A 22,904-nucleotide genomic window follows, 5' to 3' on the forward strand; every position below is an offset into this window, starting at 1 on the left:
CCACATCTCGATTGTACACAACCTTACTAATTTTTGGGTTCCAAAGCTTGTAACCTGTTAACCCATCCTTATACCCAATAAAGATGCGTCTTTCAGATTTACTATCCAACTTAGTTCTTTTCTCCTTTGGAACATGTACATATGCACCACAGCCAAATATCTTGAGATGTGAGAGAGAGGTGTTGAGTCCCAAAACCTGCATCTTCCCTATATACCTTTTTAGCCTTTTTCTGTTTACCTGGACCTCCTAAGCTGTCAAATCATTGCATATTAGTTTAAAAAGAGCATATTAAATGGTTTCCTAACTATGTCTTGTGACTGTTGTTTGATCTAGATTTTTGCTCATTCAGCTGCGGAATCTTGTCACTTTCCGCAGCCAACTCAACTTTCCGCAGCCTTTTTGTTGAAGTCTATGTTACAAGTGTCTACAGGGGAATCCGGCCACATGGGCAAGTTGCAAATGATGTGGACATGGACCGTGTCCTCTTGGTTCAGCCGAATCCCTCACAGAAGGTCGTGGTCAAAGATAGTCAAGCGGTGGTCAACCTAAGAGTCTTACGGTGGCAGAACTCTGTTTTTCACCACATGAAGACTTGCGTGGCAAATTCCTAAATCTCAGGAGACGTGTTAACACCTGTGGACTGCTCCATGAACCGAATCTAACAGCCACCCTCCTTGGATTTAATTTTCACGGCTACCATAATGCTAGATTTCTGGACGTGGTTATTCACGTGTCTTTTTATCAGCACAGATTTTAAGAAAGTGGTTATGGCATCCTCTGTTATAAATAAAGCATTCTCATACGCATATTAGCTAGCTTTTTTAATGTAATTTTGACTATTTACGAGCCCACTGTGCCGTGACTTTATCCTTATGACTGCATTTTAACACATGACAAGACACTGTTTATAAGCTCAATTCGTGGTTGATTGCTGATTGGCCGAGGTTGTGCAGAGGGCCCCTGTACACACCAAGGTTTTGTTAACTGCTGTATAGTTTCATGCTTTATTTCTTTACGTTCCTGATGCCATAATTGCTTACTTGTATATATTGCACTGCTTATGTTATTCATGTCGATTTTTGTCCATAGTTTTTATGCCTTCTAATGTTGTTAACTGATCAGTGCCTTTGTTTCAAGTTCTAATAGGTAGCCCGGGCATTTGCACATAGCTTTATAATGACTAATGACATGAAATTATCTTGTCCTTCTGCTAATTTATTTTCTTAGTTCTAATTCCAGCATTGTTTATTTCTTTTAGTTTTGTTCATTTACTTTTCTGCAAGATAGATATTAAATTACTCATGTCATTTTCAGTTACCTCCTATAGCCAGAGCGAGTCAAATGGTGAGGGATTGAAGTATGAATGCGTAGTTTGATATTAGTTTATTTTTCTGCAAGTTAGTTATTGAATTGCTCATGTCATTTTCAGTTACCTCCTAAAGCCAGAGCGAGTCAAATGGTGAGGGATTGAAGTATGAATGCGTAGTTTGATATTAGTTTCATTTTATGCAAATTAGATATCAGATTGCTCAATTTGTTTATGATTACCTCCTAAAGCCAGAGCGAGTCGAATGGTGAGGGGTCAGAATATGAGTTGATGTAATATGATTTAGTTTACTTTGCTTGCAATTTTTGAATTTCTTTGAGTTCAGTTTCTTTTTATACAGCAGCAAGGATATTGGGTTTCATAGTCACTAGCTCACTGTTTGGTTTAATTAGAATATTGGTACATTTTTATTTTCTCTTAGGAATTGATTTCACCATTGTAAGTTTTAAAACCTTTTTTTTTTAATTTTGAAGTTTGGAGATCATTTTAAAGGTCACCATTGCCTTGAACACTTACATCCATACTTGACTTTTAGAATTGCCATCTCACATTAGGGAATCAACAAAAGATAAACCCAAAAACAAACCAAAAATCAAAAACGACAAAAAAGTAAGAAATCGGTTATCTTGCATATATAGTGCACCTCACTTCAGCAGTTTACGACTCCCGGATTGACAATTAATATAGCAATTTAGGACACACTAAATTGACCAAACAAGAGGTTTCTTATCAGTCCATACCTCATGTGGAATCTTATCTTCCAATGTTGATGAAGGTGATATGTTAAACAAGTAACATGCAGTATTTTTGTCCTAACTCGACACCATTGAGCATGCTCCTTGCCTTTTCCATCAACATCCTATTCATTATTTTTGCAACTCCATTTTGCTAAGGTGTGTATGGAGTAGTCTTTTGTCGTGCTATCCCACACTTCTTACAGAACTCTTTGAATTCCTTCTTGCATAACTCTCCACCATTATCTTTCCTTAACACCTTAATCTTCTTTTTGGTCTGGTTTTCCACCAAAGCCTTAAATTCTTTAAATCTATCAAAGACTTCAGATTTTTTCATGAGGAAATATATCCATGTATTCCTCGAAAAGTCATCTATAAATGAGACATAGTAAAACAGTGCGAAAACATGTATATGGATTTCGAGGAATGAATTAATTTACAATGAGCAATGAAGCTCAATAAATAGTACAACTGTATTTACAGAAACAAAAAGTTTAAGCCCTAAGAGTTAGCTCAATCGGTCAAATCAAGTGCCTCGCCAATGGGAGGTCACAGGGTCGAATCCCGAAAGCTCTTGGGGTTAGGTCAGTAAATAGGCCGAGGGGCGTTGATGCCCTTCGGGTGGCGTCCACTCAGTGTTTAAAACCCTGGACGTAGCGGCTACCCACTGACCTAGGTATCCGTGAACCAGTAAGTGAAAAAAGAAACAAAAAGTTTCTACTAAAAAAATAGAAACAGCAAGTTTCTACTAAGAAAATAGAAACAGAAAGTTTCTACTAAAAAAATAGAAACAACAAGTTTCTAATAAGAAACTGCTAAATAAGATCACAGATGAGCATTAAACACTAAAATAGCATTATTCTAATACCCTCCCTTAACGCTCAATCTATTTACAACACCTATAGACCCTCTGAATTTTACAAACTTATCAGGACCAAGGGACTTGGTGAAGAAGTCTGTTGGCTGCTCCGTGGTGCGAACATACAGCAACTAAATGGATCCGTCTTCAACAAGCTGTTGAATGTAGTGACAATGGGTTTCCACATGCTTTGTTTGTTCATGGAAGACTGGATTCTTGGCGAGTTTGAGCACTCCCTGATTATCACAGAACAAGGGAGTAGGACCTGCCTGGGAAACATGCATATCTGCAAGCATACGTCGAAGCCAAACTGCCTCACAAGATGCCTTAACTGCTCCCTGATATTCTGCTTCTGTCGAGGAGAGAGCCACTGCCTGTTGCTTCTTACTAGTCCATGTGACAGCACCGGATCCCAGAATAAACACATACGCAGTTATAGATTTACGGTCATCAACCGAACCTACCCAGTCGAAATCTATGTAACCACTGAGTGTAGGATCTGAACTCCGAGTGTACAAAGTCCATAATCAGGAGTGCCACTCACATAACGTAGCACACGCTTCACTGCTATCCAATGATCAGTTTTAGGAGCAGTCATGAAGTGTTAAATGTAGCTCACTGCAAAACTGATATCAGGTCTAGTGGCAGTAAGGTAGATGAGGTTGCCCAATAATTGCCTGAATAAAGATTCATCCACAAGTGGTGAGGATGACTGAGTTGAAAGTTTGAGCCCTAGTTCCATAGAAGTCGTGGTAGGTTTGCAATCCTGCATTCTGAACCTGTCCACAAGACTTCTGGCATACTTGGACCGAGAGAGAAAGATGTTGTTCTCAGTCTGCCAGACTTCAACCCCCAAGTAGTAATGAAGAAGTCCTAAATCTGTCATATCAAAAGTGTTGCACAAATCCTGTTTGATCCCATGGATCAAATGTGCTGAACTGCCAGTAATGATAAGGTCATCCACATAGACAACCACAAACAGAATATCATCACCAGTATGTTTGATATACAGGTTTGCATCAGATGGACTCCGTTGAAAGCCATGATCTGTTAGGTACTTATCAATTTTCATGTACCAAGCCCGAGGGGCTTGTTTCAGACCATAGAGTGCTTTAACTAATCTACAGACTTTCTATTCTTGACCGGCAACCTTGAATCCTGGAGGCTGCGTCATGTAGACTTATTCCTGTAAGTCACCATTCAGAAAAGCACTCTTTACATCCATCTGATGGACTTTCCAACTGAACTGAGCTGCTAAGGCAAGGACGAGCCGTATGGTACTCATCTTGGCTGTAGGAGCAAAGGTCTCCTCATAGTCTATGCCTTCCTTCTGTGAGAACCCTCGAGCAACAAGGCGAGCCTTATACTTGTCTAGGGTTCCGTCAGCTTTGTATTTCACTTTATACACCCATTTGCAGCTAATGGGCTTCTTCCCTGCAGGAAGATCAGAAAGGGTCCAAGTGTGATTCTTCTGAAGACTCTGGAATTCAGCTTCCATAGCCTGTTCCCACTCAGGTATACCCTTAGCCTCTGAATAGGTTTGAGGCTCAAAAATACTGTGAAGGTTAGCCATAAGAGCAAAATTTACTGTACGCTATTGTTTGCTCTTATTTCTGGAAGTTCTACCTTCAAGGAGCTCATTATCCCGGAGATCACCAATAGTTTTAGCCCACCATTTAGGTCGGAGAGTAGAAGAACCAATATTTGTAGTAGGTGGAGGAGGTTCAAGAACAACAGGAGTAGCGAGAGGAGGATTATTTTCCGTAGGGAATTCAGGTAGTGCATCATCAAATACTGATGCTGCATCATCCCTCCCATCAGGTGGACCTAACAAAAGAAGAACACTGGGAGGCTGATCCTCAGAACACTGCTCAGAAGGAGGGGACTGAAAGAACCCTTTGTCTTCATCAAATACTATGTCCCGACTAAAGATAAGACAATCAGTGTCTAAATCTATCAGCCTATAGGCCTTGTGGTGATCATTGTACCCTGTCATCATGAGTTTCTGGCTTTTGGAATCCAACTTAGAGCGCTTAGCAGCTAGAATCCAAACATATGCAACCGAGCCAAACACTTTGAGGTGACTGATCTTAGGCTTACGACCAGACCAAACCTCTTCTGGAGTCTTCCCCTTAACAGCCTGAGTAGGTGATCGATTAAGAAGATAGACAACAGTAAACACTGCTTCAGCCCAAAATTTGTTCGGAACACTCCTGTGTTGTAACATGGAACGAGCCATTTCAACAACCATACGGTTGCGACATTCGACAACACTGTTCTGCTGAGGAGTGTAGGGTGTAGTTAACTGGCATTTGATGCCATGGGTATCACAGAAGTTGGAGAAAGTAGAAGAACAAAATTCCCCCCTGTTATTTGTCCTAAGAGTTATGATATTACAACCAGACTCTTTTTCAACTAAGGACTTAAACTTCTGAAAGATACTAAATACATCAAATTTATGTTTTAGAAAGTACACCCACATCTTTCTACTGAAATCATCTACAATAAGCAGAAAATATTTGCAACCAGTAACTGAAGATGTATTCATAGGACCACAAATATCAGCATGAATTAACTGGAGTACCTTAGATGCACGCCAAGATTCTCCATCCTTGAATGAAGACCGATGTTGCTTGCCAACTTGACAGGCGTCGCCCACTCCCAACTGCTGAGTCTAAATATCAAGTAACGCTGACACAAGTCCCTCCCGAGATAGCTGAGAGAGATACTGAATGTTTAGATGCTCATATCTCTGATGCCACAGAGTGCTAAAGGGAGAAACATGCGCTGCTAGAGCCACTTCTGGAGAATCACCAGTGTCAAGAAGCCTGTATAGACCATGATCCTCTAGGCCAACAACAACCGTAAGACGAGTTTCCCTGTCAATAATGGAGCACTTGTGTGCACTGAACACCACATCAAGCTGAGGAGAGTTCCTCATAATCTGGCTGACAGACAGCAGATTAATTTCCATACCAGGAACATAGTACACATTCAAGAAGATGAGTGTGCGCCCATTAGACTGGATCTGAATTGTACCTCTGCCAACCACTGTGTACTCTTCACCTCCGCCGAATACCACGGAATCACTGAAAGATGAGAAGTCAATAAACCAGTCACGCCTGTGAGAAAAATGACGTGATGCACCAGAGTCAATGTACCAGGTAGAAGACGGGACATGATCTGAGGACCTCTTAGCCATAAAGGCGTAAAAGGCAGATTCCTTCTGCTCAGAATGTTCTGCAACATTCACTTGTTGATGAGACCCTCCCTGCTTCTTCTGTTCAGAAGCAATCCTCTGTCGGCAATCTTTCTTCATGTGGCCGAACTTGTGACAGTAATTACATTGCACATTTTTCTTCTTAGCAGGATCAGAAGGCTGAGAAGAACCTTTCTGCGAAAAGGACTGAGAGGACTGATATTTGGCAGCAAAAGCATTTTCTGAGGAAGCTGATGAAGCACCACTACCAAACTGTTGTTTCCAACGATCCTGCTACAGGAGTTTGGTGCATAACTCCGGAAACTTCAGATCAACATTAGTGGAGGTAATGTTGAGTGTTTCTATGAAGTGCTCATAAAGTTTTGGTAGAATTTTCAGAGTGATGACTACCATATCTTCTTCCTCCATGATCCGACCAATGGCTTCGAGCTGATCTCGAATGTCTTTAATCTTGTTAAGATGTCCCTGTAAAGACATTCGTTCGTCCATCATGATGGAAAACAACTAATTCTTTAGAAAAAAAGCTCTACTCTTGGCGGATGTCTCGTGCAATTCCTTCAAATGTTGCCAGATTTCGGCAACTGTCTTGTTGGAAGGAATCTGCGGTAACTAATCATCAGTCACAGAGAGTTTGAGAAGCATAACAGCCTCTCGATTTCGATCATCAAACTTATCTTGATCTACACCAGGTGTACCAGGACTGAGTTCTTTGCCCAGAACGAGCTGGTCAAGACGCCTATATTCAAAAATGGTCAACATTCTCTATTTCCAGATGTTATAATTGTTGCCATTAAAGCGTTGATTGCCTTCCAACATCAGATTGGTTAGCGAGGCCATCTGCATGTTTCCCAAGACACGGAAAACAACAAAGGAGTTTGGCATGGATTTCAATGCAGATGCTGGCTGATCCGGACAAAATCTGACAAGTGTTGGAAACAAAATTCAAATCCGCTGACTCGAAAAATCGAGGCACGGAAAACGATGCACCCAAAAAATTCTGACGACTACCCAGTTGAGATATCACAAAACCCACATCAAATCTGTAATCGGAAAAAAATTTCAACAAATGAAAAAAGTAAAATACCTTGGTCGAAAAAAAACGAGCCACGAAAAAAATCACCGCAATAATGGACGGATTCTCGAGCTGGAGCCACCAGAATTAGAATTTCTGCATAATCGTTTCTTCTACGATTTCAAATCGGCTTACTGGCTCTGATTCTGAGTGGAAATTCGAGATCTTGTACCGGTTTCGTTTGACAAAAGCGCGGTGATCGACTTGCAAGGTGTGTTTCTCCGTTACACAATCGACAATACGTGCAGTCTCGTTTTCGGGAGAAACCCCGGCTGCCTCGCTGAGGATCTGCCAAAAATTCCCTTGCTTCCGAGCTTCTAAGAAATTAACTCTCCGATCTTGATTTTTAGGTCATAGGATCGAATCGTATAAGCGTCAAGAGGTAGTAGGAGATACTAGTATCTTGATCCTCGTCTCTGCTTTACTGTTCACAGGGTCGAACCGCAATGAGTAACTTTGAAAGTGTGTTCTTCGATCTTTGCATTCGCTCTGCCTCGGAGCAGCACAAAAAAACGCGATGCTTAAAAAGAAAACTGCAGCAAAAAAAATCGTGACGCCCAGTAAACAACCACGATTTTTCAGACTCCACGAAATTTTTCAAACAAAAAAAAATTCTGAAAAAAATATAACCTAGCTCTGATACCATAAAACAGTGCAAAAACACACATATGGATTTCAAGGAATGAATTAATTTACAATGAGCAATGAAGCTCAATAAATAGTACAACTGTATTTACAGAAACAGCAAGTTTCTACTAAGAAAATAGAAACAACAAGTTTCTAATAAGAAACTGCTAAATAAGATCACAGATGAGCATTAAACACTAAAATAGCATTATTCTAATACATAGTACACAAACTTACCCAGTGATGGAATCGACACAGGTCCAAACACATCACTGTGCGCAAGCTCTAATATCCCTTTCGCCCTCTTAGCAATGTTACCCACCATTTTGTGGGTGATATCCGTAAGAGAAAAATTTTCTCCAAGATGGTCCTGAGTCGGCAGTTAGTAGCCACCAACTAGCTCGTTGTGCCATTTCTCTGCCCCCTGAGCCAGCCATGTAGCCCCTCACCCATCTGCCGTGATCGTATGTTTGAAGGTGGACCTCCCAAACCTAAATGTATGCCTTGTCATTTGGTTTGTGGTTTGCTTATCATGGACACTTCTAGGCATGGATTAATGGGGGGATTCGGCAGAAAGAGTGGGCTAGGTCTGTGCTCTCGTCCCCTGGACCTCTTTTGGATAATAACCTTGGACCCTAGTCACGTGGGACTTCTTTTACTGACCCTTGGGATTTAGGGATGGTACTACATGGCAAACCCCAATTTTGGTTGCGTGGTCCTGCTCCCTCATCCATATGTATTACTCCCCTTCCACTCATTATAACCCCATTCGCCATTTCTCCCACCTAGGTCCACATTCCTCCACTGGGTCCACATAGGGTTAACCTTCCCCTTCCCCTCGCCCACACCTTGGGTTGGGCCTGGAATGATGCCCCGAGGTTGATGCAGTTGAAAATAAAAGTAGAAGCATAATTGGCCACATTCAACAGGAAAATGTACCACAAAATGCAAAAGATGGTTGGGACAAACACATTTAGCACGTGGACAATATCCAATACATGAACTCTACCCCATCATCATGGCCATCACCCTGGTTCCTGCAGGCCCTAGATGAGCCTATTTTATTATTCAGGAACCCATGATTGTCCCAAACCCTCATGAGCAATGAATCGCCCTACCTTAACGGGGGTATCCACTGCTATATCTCACACATCATGCTATTACCCATTGATCTCCAAGCAGTCAATTTAAAGAAGAATCATAAAAGGCAAAAGGAATATAAAGAATCGCCCTACCTTAAAGGGGGTATCCACTACTATATCTCACACATCATGCTCTTATCCCTTGAGCCCCGAGCAGTCAATTTAAAGAAGAATCATAAAAGGCAAAAGGAATATAAAAAAGGGTGGAAAAATCAAGGTCGGGGCACCTCATGTACCACGACTATTCCCTCCTATACATTATATAACCAAGTGTGGGCTTCCCTTTAAACAGCTACCCTTGTACCCCAACATGTGGCCCAGGGCTGCCAATTTCATCCCCTACTCCATTCATCTTTGAATCACATGCCACCACCCTTTAAAAGATTGACCTTGGACATACTATCCCCTTTAGAAGTAGAAACCACCTAATAGGATACTTGGTTAACTCCATTTGGATTTTGGAGACATTAGTACATGACAAAGCCAACTACGGAAATGCATGCCATTATGAAGTCCCCACCTGTTGTCCATGGTTTGTAAGCTCTTTTACTCGATTTCCTTGATGAATTGTTGTACTAGAAGGCTAGGGGACGCATTGGATCTTATGCAGGATTGCAAGTGGTCTCCATTTTGGGTTTGGTCTCCCTATACGGGGTCCTAACCCTCCAGAGGGCTACATTAGCACATGTAGGGTGTGTGTTGAAAGCCATGGGCCTCCATAGCAGTAGACAACACTCCATGGATCCCTGGAGATGTTCAAAGATTGCTTGAGATTCACCTATTGGACGAGGAAGATGCACTTGGTTCACCTCTGCCCAGCCAGCCCCACAGTTGTACCATGCACTTGGCAGATGACCCAGGACTTGTATGCTAATGTGGCATCACTTACACCATCATCTGAGCCCTTACAGATGGTCTACAAGCATCTTCGACTTACTTTGAGACCCATGAGATCACTTGTGTGCCCTCACACCCATTGGGATCACTATGGACTTCATCGGGCTTCTTAGAGAGCCCAACGATATGTATTATTGATCACTCGACCTCTTAAGATGCTTGTTATTTTGTTTATGAGCTAGTTTGGTGGGCTTGTCACCAAAAATTAGTTAGTTGCACATTATTTTTATTTTATGCGCCAATGTAGGCGCAAATAGGTAAATCAAACTCATAAGGAGAGTATAAATACAAATGATGAGAGTTCATTTATCATCATCACTTGGTTTGGAATTGTATCTCTCTTGAGATTTTCCTTATTCCTTCTTGGTGGACAAAATTTTGGAGCATGGATGAATTTTAATGTATGGATTGTCTTTCTTATCTTGGAGCTTCATGATTGGCAAATTTGTTGGTGGTTGGATATATTCCCTTACATGTAAGTACAAATTTAAACCTATTATTCTTTTATTTTGTCACATACATTTATAATGAGATTTTCGCTATACTAGGGCCAGTTGCTGCATGCATTTATTGTGGAATGATGTTTCTCTATGGCATATCTCTATGTATGGGTCATGTATGTTGAAGGAATTTTCCTAGGGATAATTCTATGATCGAATTTATCTTGACAAGCCACTTCACCTTGCAAATCGAAGTATAAAAGCTTGTAAGGTCACTCTCTTTTGCCCTAGTGACAAGCGAAATTGATCTTAAAGCCTCCTTCACCTAGAAATGAAATCTATCTTCATATTCTTCTTGACTCCAGTCTCCCCAAAGGATTAGGCACTAGTCTACTATAAGGTGATCACTCGAAGAAACATTTTTCTTCACCTTCTCCTCTTTATTCTAGGTCTAGCCACATTAGGGCTCCTAAAACATCATTTTCCCGACAAACCACGCATAAGAAAAATTCGATCTCTTGGCCTCTACTGCGTTGGTGTGTCTCCTCGGCCTCCTCCAAATTTGAGGAAATTCCAACAGTAGTGTTGTGAGATATCCCAAGCCCTAGCCTCGAGATTGGTTTTTGCCCTGAGATTCCCTAGGCTAGTTCCTCACAGGGATCGTTTTGCACCTTTGAGTAAAATTCATTTCTTTGATCCCCTTCTCCTCCTTGTTTAGGTCAAATCTATAATTGGTTGTTAAACTCCTTCCTCTTGACCTAACCTGGGTCCACTTGGTCCTGTGTGCTCCCATACCTTTGAAAAGTCAATTCTTCAAAAACCACTTAGGAAACCAAGTTCAATAAGGATTTTAGGGTTTTGGAAGCTCCTTTACATTTCACAATCCTTGAATCTAGCCTTTAAATCCCCATCCCCTTATCCTAGAGAGCTTTGTACTTTGCTTAAGAAGCAAGCAAGTCCCATTCTAGAGCCTCCCCTAGGAAAGGGTCCCCGAGATCACTTCACACCCATTTTAGTTTATCTATCCTTTATAAGTAATTTTATATATATCGGCCTCTTCCCATCGGTGAAGTCCATAAAGAGTAAGAAGCTTTAGCTATGGTGATAGTGGGCTTTAGCTTCATTGTTGCTCTTGACCTAGCAAGTACCCCTCTAGGACCCCCTGCTAGTTTGAGCGGTAACAAGCACCAAAGGGGAAACTCACCCAATTTTGCTTTCCATATACACAATGTTCACAAAAATCGAAATCCAAAGAGCAATTAGGCATATCTTCTACCATACCATTACCATGCACTATTCGAAAGCCCTTCTCTCCAATATGTCCAGGTCTTTGATGCCACAGCATAGCCTTTTTTCCAGAGACCACTCATTTTTTGCTCCACTTTCAGGAACCACAGAATTGTTGCACCAATCAATAACAGTACTACCTAGAAGCTTGTACAAAGTCCCAATCCAAACTACCCACATTAATACCAGTGCTCCCTGAACCATCTTGCAAGAATCTTTCTTGAACATTGTTTTTACACCTGCATCATCCATCTTTCTTATGGAAATTAGATTTCTGGCCATTGCAGGAATGTGCAGAACACCAGAAAGTGTTTTAATCCTTCCACCTTGCAACTTCAGCTTGACTTTTATGCGTCCTATGATCTTGGTCTTCTTGTCATCCACTAGGAAGACATCACCACCATCCTATTTCTCATACTCGCAGTACTACTCCGTATGGGGAGTCATATGAAAGGATGCACGTGAGTCAATCAACCATGCCTCGTGATCTACATGTGTACTTGAAGAAGAAGCCAAGTAAACATCCCCACCTTCATCTGAAGTGGTTTTTGCTTCTACAGAAGGAGCATCATCAAATTCCTTTCCTTTCTCAGGAGTTTTAGATTTACAATACTTTTTGTAGTGCCCTTCTTTTCCACATTTCCAGCATACCATACAAATTTTCCTGGAGATTTAGATCTCCCAATTGAGGACTTATTTCTATTTATGTTATGGGACTGTCCTCTTACAGACAAGGCATCTCCATTTTCGTTCTCCAGATTTTTTCGTCTCATCTCCTTCGACAACAAGGATGAGACTATTTCATCAAACTCCAAGGTAGTTGTATTGCTACCTATAACAACTACCAGACTATCCCATGAGTCTGGTAGAGAACACAACAGATTGATGCACCTATCTTCGTCTGAAATTTTAATATCGACAAATAACATCTGACTTACCACAGTATTGAAGGTGTTTAGATGCTCTGTCACTGAGTCTCCATTCTTCATCCTCAAGTTATACAATTTTTTTCTGCAGGAACAATTTGTTCACCAGAGACTTAGATTGATACAAAGTCCCTAACTTGTCCCACAACGCCTTTGTCGTAGCTTCCCCTGATACATTCAACAATACTAAATCTAAAAGACACAATCATATTGTGCTCTTCGCCTTCCAATCTAACTTCACCCAGTCTGCTACCAACATTCTTGTTGGTGTCGTAGCTAGATCTACAACAATCCATTGTGTGAAAATTCCAAACTGGAATCCTATTGCAACAAGTAGAAATTATTCTCCTAATTGTTAATTTAATTTAACAATTTATTTACTGCTTGCTACAACAAATACTAAATAAATCACATTGCAACCTACACAAATAAAACTACGGAAGAACAAATATTGGAAGAAATGCTAGCACACATAAAATTAACACCATTATTTTTGGACAAATGTCCTTGGAAAAACCCAACTTGGGAAAATCCGTGCAGCGGCTGAGGGTTTTATTATTAAGAAGCAGTGAAATAATCTAAATACAACTAGATGTCAAAATTGGCAATCCTATACAGAAACACTGGCAAAAATCTGGAGAGGAATTTTCCTCACCCCACAAGCAATCTCCCGGCACAACTTGCCTTTAGAATTCCAGCCCTCTAAGCCTCTACGTTGCTCTGCATAGTTGGTTGGACGTCTATCCGGGAATTGGACTCTGATGAAGTCATTATGCGTTCCGCTGACCAGAAAGACGCTTCTCCGGCACTCTAGACTCCTTCCTAGCCTCTGGCACTGAAAACGTCAATCTCTCCCAGCAAATCGACTTTGCCTCTAGAGGCTAATGTGCTGCCCTAGCGTCAACCTCTCTGTGGCTCTCTTGCCTCTTTGCAAATGCACTCACCGGATTTGGAATCCTTCATCCGACTTCACTATCTCTGCCCCTCTCACTGCTTTGATCTCACTAGCTCTCTTTCCGACAATTGACTGCTACTACTCAGGAAATTGATTTACTCATGAAATCAAACTGCTCGAGTGTCTTCTCAATCACCACATCGGTCTCCTCTTATAATCCTCTGTTGGAGCACCAACGGCCGAGATTAAAACATAATCAATGGGTAGGATCATCTCTGGATCGATTCGTGTGAGTTTCTAGATGATTCTCGCCTTGAATTAATTAATAGCGATTAATTAATTATATTCCCTAAGTTTAGACTTTAGAAATATTTAAAATCTGGTTAATAACCTAATTAAGTCATTTCTATGTGGAATTACCAGAAACAATTTATGGGTTTTGGAGATCTCGTGTATTCTAGCATCTCCACAAAATTTCGTGGCTAGAACACATCCGATGCTACAAAAACTAACACATTGATCTATGTCCACCAACAGATCCTCCATCTTGAGCTTCCACGACTCAAAACTTTATCCATTGAATTTCTCGATCTCTATCTTTCCACTATTCGCCATCTCCTTTCACTGCAAAAATCGATCTCGCAGATCTCCCACTATAACAGGTTCTACCACAGGCCCGAGCAAAACCCCTCAACTGCAAAGGCGTCCCTTTGAAGCCAAAGAAAGAGAGAGTGTGGCCTTGATGATGCAATGTTGTCTATCTAGAGCAGAGCATTGGTCTACTTAATGAGCTCATTTGTTGCTTGACATTATGAGGGACCCCAGATGTTAAAACGTTGTACCCATGGAACTTGGTGTTCGAGATACAGATGTTGTGCCTAGTGGACCCAAGATGTCCCCACGCTAGCCTTGACACTATTTGATGGGCATCACTTGTGACAGAGCCTAGATGATGATGGTCATCCTTGAGATGACAAGGGAGGTCTTGCACATTGACTTGGAACCCCAACACCTGAGTTAGAGAGTGCCACATCAACCTCTTTCTCCTTTGAGGGTGACGTAGGTCACCATGGACATGACGTATTGGCATATAGTCACTTAGGAGGCTTGCACATGATCCTCAAGATATATCTTGGAGTAGGGAGCACTCATTATCCCATATCACACCTTTTGATGGCTTGTAGAGCTTTTTTGCAGGATGATGTCATGCTTTAGGAGCATTTTCTCCCACATATGTTTGCTTTTATGGCACATTTGTTATGTTTATGAGCTATGAGATTGGCTTGTAGCCTCTTTCTTATGTAAGACTTGAAGTAAACGTGTCAATAGGGCTTGGTTAGTCTAATTATTGCAAAAATGAGTGGGATAGGCCTTATATAATAAATAGAGCCTCCCCTCATTTTTATTTCTCATATCACACATTGAATTTGATCTCTATCTAAGAAAGTGTGACTTAGCTTCTTTTTTCGTACACTACGAAAAATGTGATATTTATGGATGTAACTTGCTAGAGGATGTGATTTTTGCTTGGAGACATTGCTCTAGGATTAAAAGAAGTGTCTTTGTGGAGGATTGTTGTAAGTTTCTTGTTTATTATTGATATTTTGCATGCTTAAATGTTTAATGCAGGGTATCAATTGTTCGATGACTAAGTGCTTTATCATTGATCAAATTTTGCTTTAATATTGCATGTGAAATCGTCCTCTCTAAGGCCTATAAGGAAATTCTATATGTGCAAACCATATACTTAATTTCTCCAAAGTTAGGGTTTTAGAAGTGCCTTACTCCAATATCCTTCCTTTTGAAATTGTGTTATAAAAACTCCACTAATACTTGTAGGATGAGCCATTGCTCCAAGAGTGTCTTGATCACCATAAGACATAATAAACCCTATCTATTTTTTCTCTCACGTAGATGACTAGAGAAACCACTAGGGTTTTAGGTTTGATTTGTGCATGAAAGTGTCGTTTTCTTGCCATGTGGATGGCTCATAATTTATGATTAGCCTCTATATTTGTATACAAGCAAATTCCAGCATAGGGTATGGGCTAAAACACCTTTATATGTTAGTTTTATTAAACCCAAGTCACATTTAATGTCCAATAAAATTTTCTCAGAACAGAAATAAAACAATCTCTTCAAATCTGGAATTCATGACAAGAAATACATTGGGTTCCTAACTCCATATGCACAGCAAAAATAAATAAACAATAAACTAGGCACATAAAAATTCTTGACACAGTTTTACCCTAGAAACCCCACTGTGGGGAAAACTAGCAAATCGGAGCTTCTTATTCAACTTTAAAATATTGATTACAGCAAGTACACTAGGAATTTACAACAACAAATTTACTTCAGGAATTTCTCTGTACAACCCCAACCCAGCTTTGTATAGCCACTTCAATCCAGCTAAATCGTGATACGAACCCAACACAATTCAGCCTGTATGGCCAAGTGGTTTTCAGCCTATACGACCCAGCAAAATCGACCAATACAACTGGGCCAGTCAAATTGACCCAGCAATTTTGCTTGGTACGGCCTGTTACCACTCAAACTAGCAGGGGTCCTAGAAAGGATCCTAGAGGGGCAACTGCTAGGTCAAGGGCAACAATGGAGCAATAGCCCACTGTCACCTCAGCTAAAGCTCCCTACTCTTTACGGACTTTCACCGATGGGAGGAGACCCGGTATGAAGGGAATCACCTAGATAAATGAGTCAATAAAGGGAAAGGAGTGATTCCTAAAGGCCTATTCACAAGAGAGACTCAAATTATGGCTTGCTTGCTAAAAAAGCAAGGTGTGAGGCTCTCTAAGAAGCACCAAGGGGATTTCAAGGCCTAGGGTTTTGCAAATGAGACTTGTAATGGAGGGGCCTAGTCCAAGAAAACTTTGTGGAAACTTTCATTCCAAGTGGTCTTTGTGATATTATCTTCAAAAAGTTGTGGGACCACACGGGACCAAGTGGACCCAAAATTAAGTCAAGTAAGAGGAATTGGTCACTCAAGGAGGGGCTTGACCTAATTGTGGAAGAGAAGAGGATCAATGGACAAATATTCTTGGAATAGAATGCAATGATCCAGATGAGGTCACTAGCCAAGGGAAACCTAGGGCAAGAAATGGTCCTCGAGCTAGGGCTTGCAATATCTTGAGATCCCACCGTCAGATTTTCTTCAAATTTGGAGGGCCTCTAGAGCAAACTCCAGCACAGTTGTGGACCAAAAATCGAAGTGTTTGGATGGCTAGATTGTGAGATAAACAATGCCCTAGGTGACCTATGTAGGCTAGACCTAGAGAGAAAGAGAGAAAGGTGAGAAAAATGTGTTTTTAGGTGATCATCTATGGAGGACTAGTGCCTAATCCTTTGGGAGAAATGGAGTCAAGATGATTCCAATGCTTGGAGTGATTTCACTTGGTCAAGGAGGGCTCTAAAATAATTTTGCATGGCAATTAGGGCATAGACAATTGCTTCAAAGTCTTTATACTTCGATATGCAATATGTGATGACTTATCGAGATAAAATTTTAACAAAATATATCTAGGAACAATCACTTATTCAAACATGGCCCGTGACATGATGCAACGCTAATAAAAGACAAATTTCCACCATTTCACACAAGAAAAGCAGCAAATTTCAGCCTAGTATAGCGAAATTCCCCAACAACATGCATGTGACATAAGAAAAAGACAAAATAGCATTAAAAGAGCACTTACATGTGAGAACAAGTATATCCAATCATCATCATATGCCAATATAGAAGCTCCAAGACAAAAATGAAGAGATCCAAACATCAAAATTCATCCATCCATCCAATTTCGTCCTCCAAAAAGAATAGCGAAAATCTCACAAGAGAGAATGATCCAATCCAAGTGATGATGAGAGAATGAATCAACTCATCATCTATTTATACAATGTCTAATGAATTCGATTTAGCTTATTTTGGCCTAATTTAGCCCCTAAAATAAAATAATGTGCAAAATAACAAGTACTTTTGGTGACAAGCCCACCAAACAAGCTCAATAACAAAGGAGTAAGCCTCTCAAGAGGGTCAAATGATCAATAACATGTGTCGTTGGGCCTTAGAGGAGGCCTAATGAAGTCCATACATGCCATAATGGTACCTATAGTGGCAGAGGCTTGGAATACACCTTAGTCCCAACCGGTTAGATACCTTGATCAAGTATCTAATCTTTAGCATTGCGTATACTATGACTCTTCGTAGAACATATCATTTTGAGTTCATCCTTGTACCTAGGTCCCATATATATGTATAATTATGAATACCTCCCTAGTTAAGAGGGAGTGTTGAAGAATGTAACTAGTGTCAGTCTTCATAATTGTACTTGAGTCATGATGTAATGTATTTGTCAAAAGAAAGAAAAAGAAAAATTATTATAAAAGAAAATTTGATTTTATGAGCATGGGTTTCATGCCCTATGTATTTGTTTATAGGTCAAAAGCACCCGTTGAGTTCTCTAGGTTTTTGTCAAAAGTCAAAGTCATATTCAATATGTAAAGGACCCTTCTTGGGCTTCTTATGCTAAAGAAGAAAAATATGTTTTTGTGTTAAAATATTTAATAAGCCTCCATCCAACAAGTCGGCTCCATCTTCTACTAGTCATCCTCATTGAAGGGACGCGTCCTCATACAAGAAGTGTATATATACAAGTGTTATTCGACCTACTATGAGGATCAACCATCTATTCGATCTGCAACTCAAGTAAAAAGTAAGGAAGGGCCTAACCAAATGCAAGAAGACTAGCGAAAAAAACAAGATGTCCTACAAAGAAGAGGAAGTCTGGAATTCGTCATACTCTGTCACACATGTGAAGAAACTAAAGTATTTGCAAGGCCGAAGACGCTAGCCGAATTGCAGAAGTTGCAGAGAAGAAGAGCCGAGATTCTAAATAACTTCATTGATGTTAAGGGCTGACTTGGTGGATGAAGGGAGTCTATGTTTTGGTCAAAAGGTCAAGATTGTTTCAATTTGATTTGAATCTACTAGTGGAAGAGTTTAACTGGGTTTTCCCCTTCTTAGGGATTTTGCCTTGGCCGATTGCCTACATCTTGTGTTCTCTTGTTGTCTTTGTGATCTTCACAAGTTTTGGCAATTGTCTTGATGATGAATATATAATAACAAAGTAGAAGAAGTAACTAATCACAAGAAATTGTCAAGCAAAAGAGAAATCAAATTAATAAGAAACCCTAATAAGCTTCCCTAATGATTTCTCGACAAGGGAAACCTCACTTGTGATTTAAATCCCACTAAAGAGCAGGAGGAAGGCATCTGAGGTGACAGTGTGCACAGTCAACCCTTCTTTATTGTTGCCATAAGGTCTGGCCCCACACTGGGTAAGGTTTTGCACTGGGCCTGGTCCAGCTCAACTCCTAGAAATAGTTCATATACAAATATGTCATTCAGAAATCTGTCCCAAGTAAATGATTTCTAAATAGTATACCCCCACTGCTCCTCATTTCAATCATCGCCCTCCTTATATGTGTATATAAAATTATTGTGCAAGATTCATATCTCTGGAATCTGGATAATTAATAAGGACAAGATCCACCATGTATACTGCTGCACTACAGTTGATGATGTATCTTACCAATAATACCAGAATTCAGTGTTTTAGGAGAGCAACACCCACCTTGCTGGAGAAAACTACATTTATTGTTGATTTCTCAGCCTATTTAGATATTAGTAAGAGTTAATTGTGCAGCACATATGTTTGAACTTTGAGGGACAATGGTCCTGATTTGTTGTAGAAATAATCCAGCGGCTTGCAACGTACCATACTTTTCTGGTATACATCACAGTGCCAATTTGTCATAGCAGATTCTTCTCCAACATTTAGCAACACTCTAGTATCGTCAATCCAAAAGTCACTCATACACTCTCATTGCCTTTTTGCCAAGGTGCCAAAGTTCACTTATTTCGGCAAGCCCTATGACCTCTAGGGCATCTATGGGCTCCATTGTTTGCTTATAGAATCAATAAGACATGAGAATGATATGGCAGCTAATGGTTATAAGTGACATGTCTGTATTCAGTGCATTTTGTTTATACTGAATGATGACATCAATGATTATTACTTTTGGGATTTCTTTTACAATAAATCAAACCTTAATATAACAAAAAGGAATGTTATTTAGAATTTATACATTCTAAAAACAGAAAAACTGATAATGAATGAACGAGAATAAGAGCAAAGGGGGCTATTCATCACAAGTTTATTTCCAACTTAACAATTTACCTTATACACATAGGAGGTGCACTATGGCCACTTCTGTATTTTAAGAGCCGTGCTTCTCCATCAGTTGTGTCAAAGATCCACATCTAAAAATGACATGGACAATTTTAGTTTTATTCAAGACAATAATGAAATTGATACATCGCATGATTTCCTTTTCAAGAATGGAAAACTATTTTAACAATAGCAAACTGAAGTCAAAAAAACATATAATAAGCAAAGCAAAGAGCATCCATTGAAGTAGGAGAAACATTAACCCAGAACAAAATTAAGGCTAAAATATGAGTAATTCTCGAAATATAACAACTCCACCTAAACATGGAACACATATTGCTGAGACTAGTCTTTACCTTGATTGAATTATCTGTTGCAGAACTCATGAGAACAGGTTCATTTGCAAAAAAGTGAAGCGAACATATTGAAGAATCATGAGCATCTTTTATTACAGACTGCAACTTTTTCTTTTCAAGGTTCCATATACTTATCACCCCAGATGAACCTCCAGCTGCTAAAAGAGGTTGCCCATCTATAGAAGAGGGGGATCAAAACGTTAACAATAACATATAAAGAAACTTGGTTAGGGAAAAACTTAAATCAACTTACCATTTATATTTCACAATCAAACACAACACATAATGAAAGGACCCATGAGAAAGAAAAGTACCATCAAACTAATTCCAAACTCAAGGTAGTAAGAATGTCACTTCCAGGTTCACAAAATTACAAAGAAATTATAAGATAAACTAAGAAAGTCCGTAGAATCAACAGGAACCCAAGAAACTAACAAATAGTGGGCATTATTTAAAGTCCGTGAGGAAACTATTGAGTATCAAATACAATACGGCAGTACAGACATGTAAGATTCTTTGTAGAGCATTATTCTGTGATAGGTAACCATCAATATTGATAGAAACCTTTCATTTTCCCAACTATCATGTGCTCGTTCTAAAGAGTGGAGTCTTAAAGAACATTACAAACTAGTGAAGTGTGCACTTATTTCAAGGTTACTAGGGTTCCTGGGTGTGGTGTTGGAGCGGGATGTGAAACAAGAAAATAACAAATAGTAGGCATGATTTGAAAGTCCACGAGGAAAATATTGAGTATCAAGAATACAATTAGTGAGTACAGACATATAATATTCTTTGTAGAGCATTATTTTGCGGTAGGAAACCATCAATATTGATAGAAACCTTCCATTTTCCCAAGCATAAAGTAAAATGCCATTCCTGAGATAAAGAATGGACCTAGTTAGCATGTGTTCATTGTAAAGAGTGGAGTCTTAAAGAACATTACAAAGTAGTGAAGTGTGCACTTATTCCAAGGTTATTAGGGTTCCTAGGTGTGGTGTTGGAGTGGGATGTGAATGACAATGTATAAATTCCATTTCCAAAAGCAGGGTCTGTCAAAGAGTTTTGTGAAAAGCCTAGGAAATGTTTCCAAGGTGATTCCCTCATTTATTATGTGTTTTCCTACCAGAAATGTTTCCACGTACAGTAACAATTGGGATGGACGAACATTTTTGGTTTCAAAGCATCAAAATAACTATTATTTACTCCAAATATCTCAAATATGGTTAGACGCCTAATCCGTTAGGTATATAGTGTGGAATGTGAACCATCGTTGGGAGTCCAAAGGGCCTTGGAATATAAACCCAACAGGGATAAACATTGTATTTATATGTATATGTGATTAATGAAATGAATTCCATGCTTATCTTTCATTCTGGCTCGTACAATCTAACAATGGTATTGGAGTTGGGCGGCAGATGGGCCTGTCAAATTTGTGCACCTTGCTCAGGCCTGACAATCCCCCAACCCTGTCCTCTGTCGTTTCTTGGCCCGGCACCCGTTTCTCTGCATCTAACATTTTCTCAGCCATTTCTACACATGTTTCCTAACTCATAAACCCTTGCGTACTTGAATGATTGTTTCATTTCTTTGCGTACCTGATTCCTCTCTCTCTCTCGCTCAACGTGGAGGAAACCTTAATCTCTCATTTTATGGGGACTCGGCCTTCATTGATGGTTTTGTGGCTCTAGTTGCAGCACCATTCATGTTATAGACACTGCACACATTCTGGTCGACTAGAAAGATACTCAGACTCTAATACCACTATTAGACAATGCGAGCCAAAATGAAAGATAAGCATGGAATTGCATTTTATTTAAATGATACACATATTAATACAAGATGTGTGACCTTTGGATTCTTCTTTTAAGGTCTCTTGGACTCCCAATGCTAGTTGCATTCTTACACTATAACCCTAACACATTAGGTGTCTAAATTGCATTAAAAGAGCCATTGGCAGATTCCTATGGATGAAAAGCAACAAAGAGAAGGGTGTTTGGTTATGTTTATCACCTCACAGCACAGAGACAGAGAGGAACACATTCCCATGACATCAGGGCAATATAAAAAGTCAAGAAATCATGCACTACACATGCGGCTGTGACATGATTGCCAACCTACTGTAACCCATTTGTTCTACAGTGAATCTCCCTTCTACTCTGGCCAGTCTAAGAAGGCTAGAAGCCTCACTATCAATCACTTATATTAACAAATGGAAGGTGTTGGCTCCTACCGAAAACGCAACCATTTACAATGCAATAAAAAATTATAGGTAAACTTACAGAAAGATATTCGCAAATTACCACTATTCTGTTGTTTCTTCCCAAGCCAATTGTTGCCTTATGGCTCCATAAGGCCATGAACCCCTATAGTCAAAAAAATACACTAGTGTCACAAGGAACACAAAGTCGTTACAACTTTTTCCAATGTTGTTGAACATGGTGCATTTCTGCTTCCATCACATGGGTAGAGGCTTTCGAAATCCCTCATGCATCGAAATTCAAGCAGAAGCAACCTTGATACCGGTTGACCACTGGAGTGGCACCTGATAATTATATGATGACTCCATGCCCAAGGATGATCCAGAGGACACTTGTACCATCAGATATCATCAGTCGACAGAGTTTTTTAACTCTACTTCTATCTTCTCATCATCTTTCTTATACCCAGATTCCACACCCTACGGGGAATTGTAATGAGTGATACTAGTAATGATGAGTTTTGAGTCTGTAACAGGCCTAGGATGTTGGGACTCGATCAACAAACGAGTACACCTAGGAGTGTTTTTTTCCTGGTTAATTATCCCTTCTTTTTCAGAGGCGGATAATTTTCTGGATTTTTTCACTCACTTTTTACCCCAAAGCCGAGGTGACAATTTGAAG

General features: G+C 40.0%; 1 protein-coding gene across 4 annotated transcripts in view; it reads right to left on the minus strand.

The window, feature by feature from the left end:
* LOC149258929 (uncharacterized) overlaps window positions 1–22,904 on the minus strand; it is a 324,467-nt gene that overhangs the window by 180,836 nt on the left and 120,727 nt on the right. For all 4 annotated transcript variants that reach the window (XM_089416798.1, XM_089416805.1, XM_089416809.1 and 1 more), the window contains 2 exons: window positions 20,026–20,201; window positions 19,679–19,761 (listed from right to left, as the gene is read on the minus strand). In XM_089416798.1, coding sequence (XP_089272924.1) covers window positions 19,679–19,761; window positions 20,026–20,201 — 259 coding nt within the window. The remainder of the gene's footprint in view (window positions 1–19,678; window positions 19,762–20,025; window positions 20,202–22,904) is intronic.

The sequence above is a fragment of the Pinus tabuliformis genome, chromosome 6 (assembly GCF_031772625.1).
Source record: "Pinus tabuliformis cultivar Carrire ecotype Pingquan chromosome 6, CPIR1, whole genome shotgun sequence".
NCBI classification, from domain to species: Eukaryota; Viridiplantae; Streptophyta; class Pinopsida; order Pinales; family Pinaceae; genus Pinus; species Pinus tabuliformis.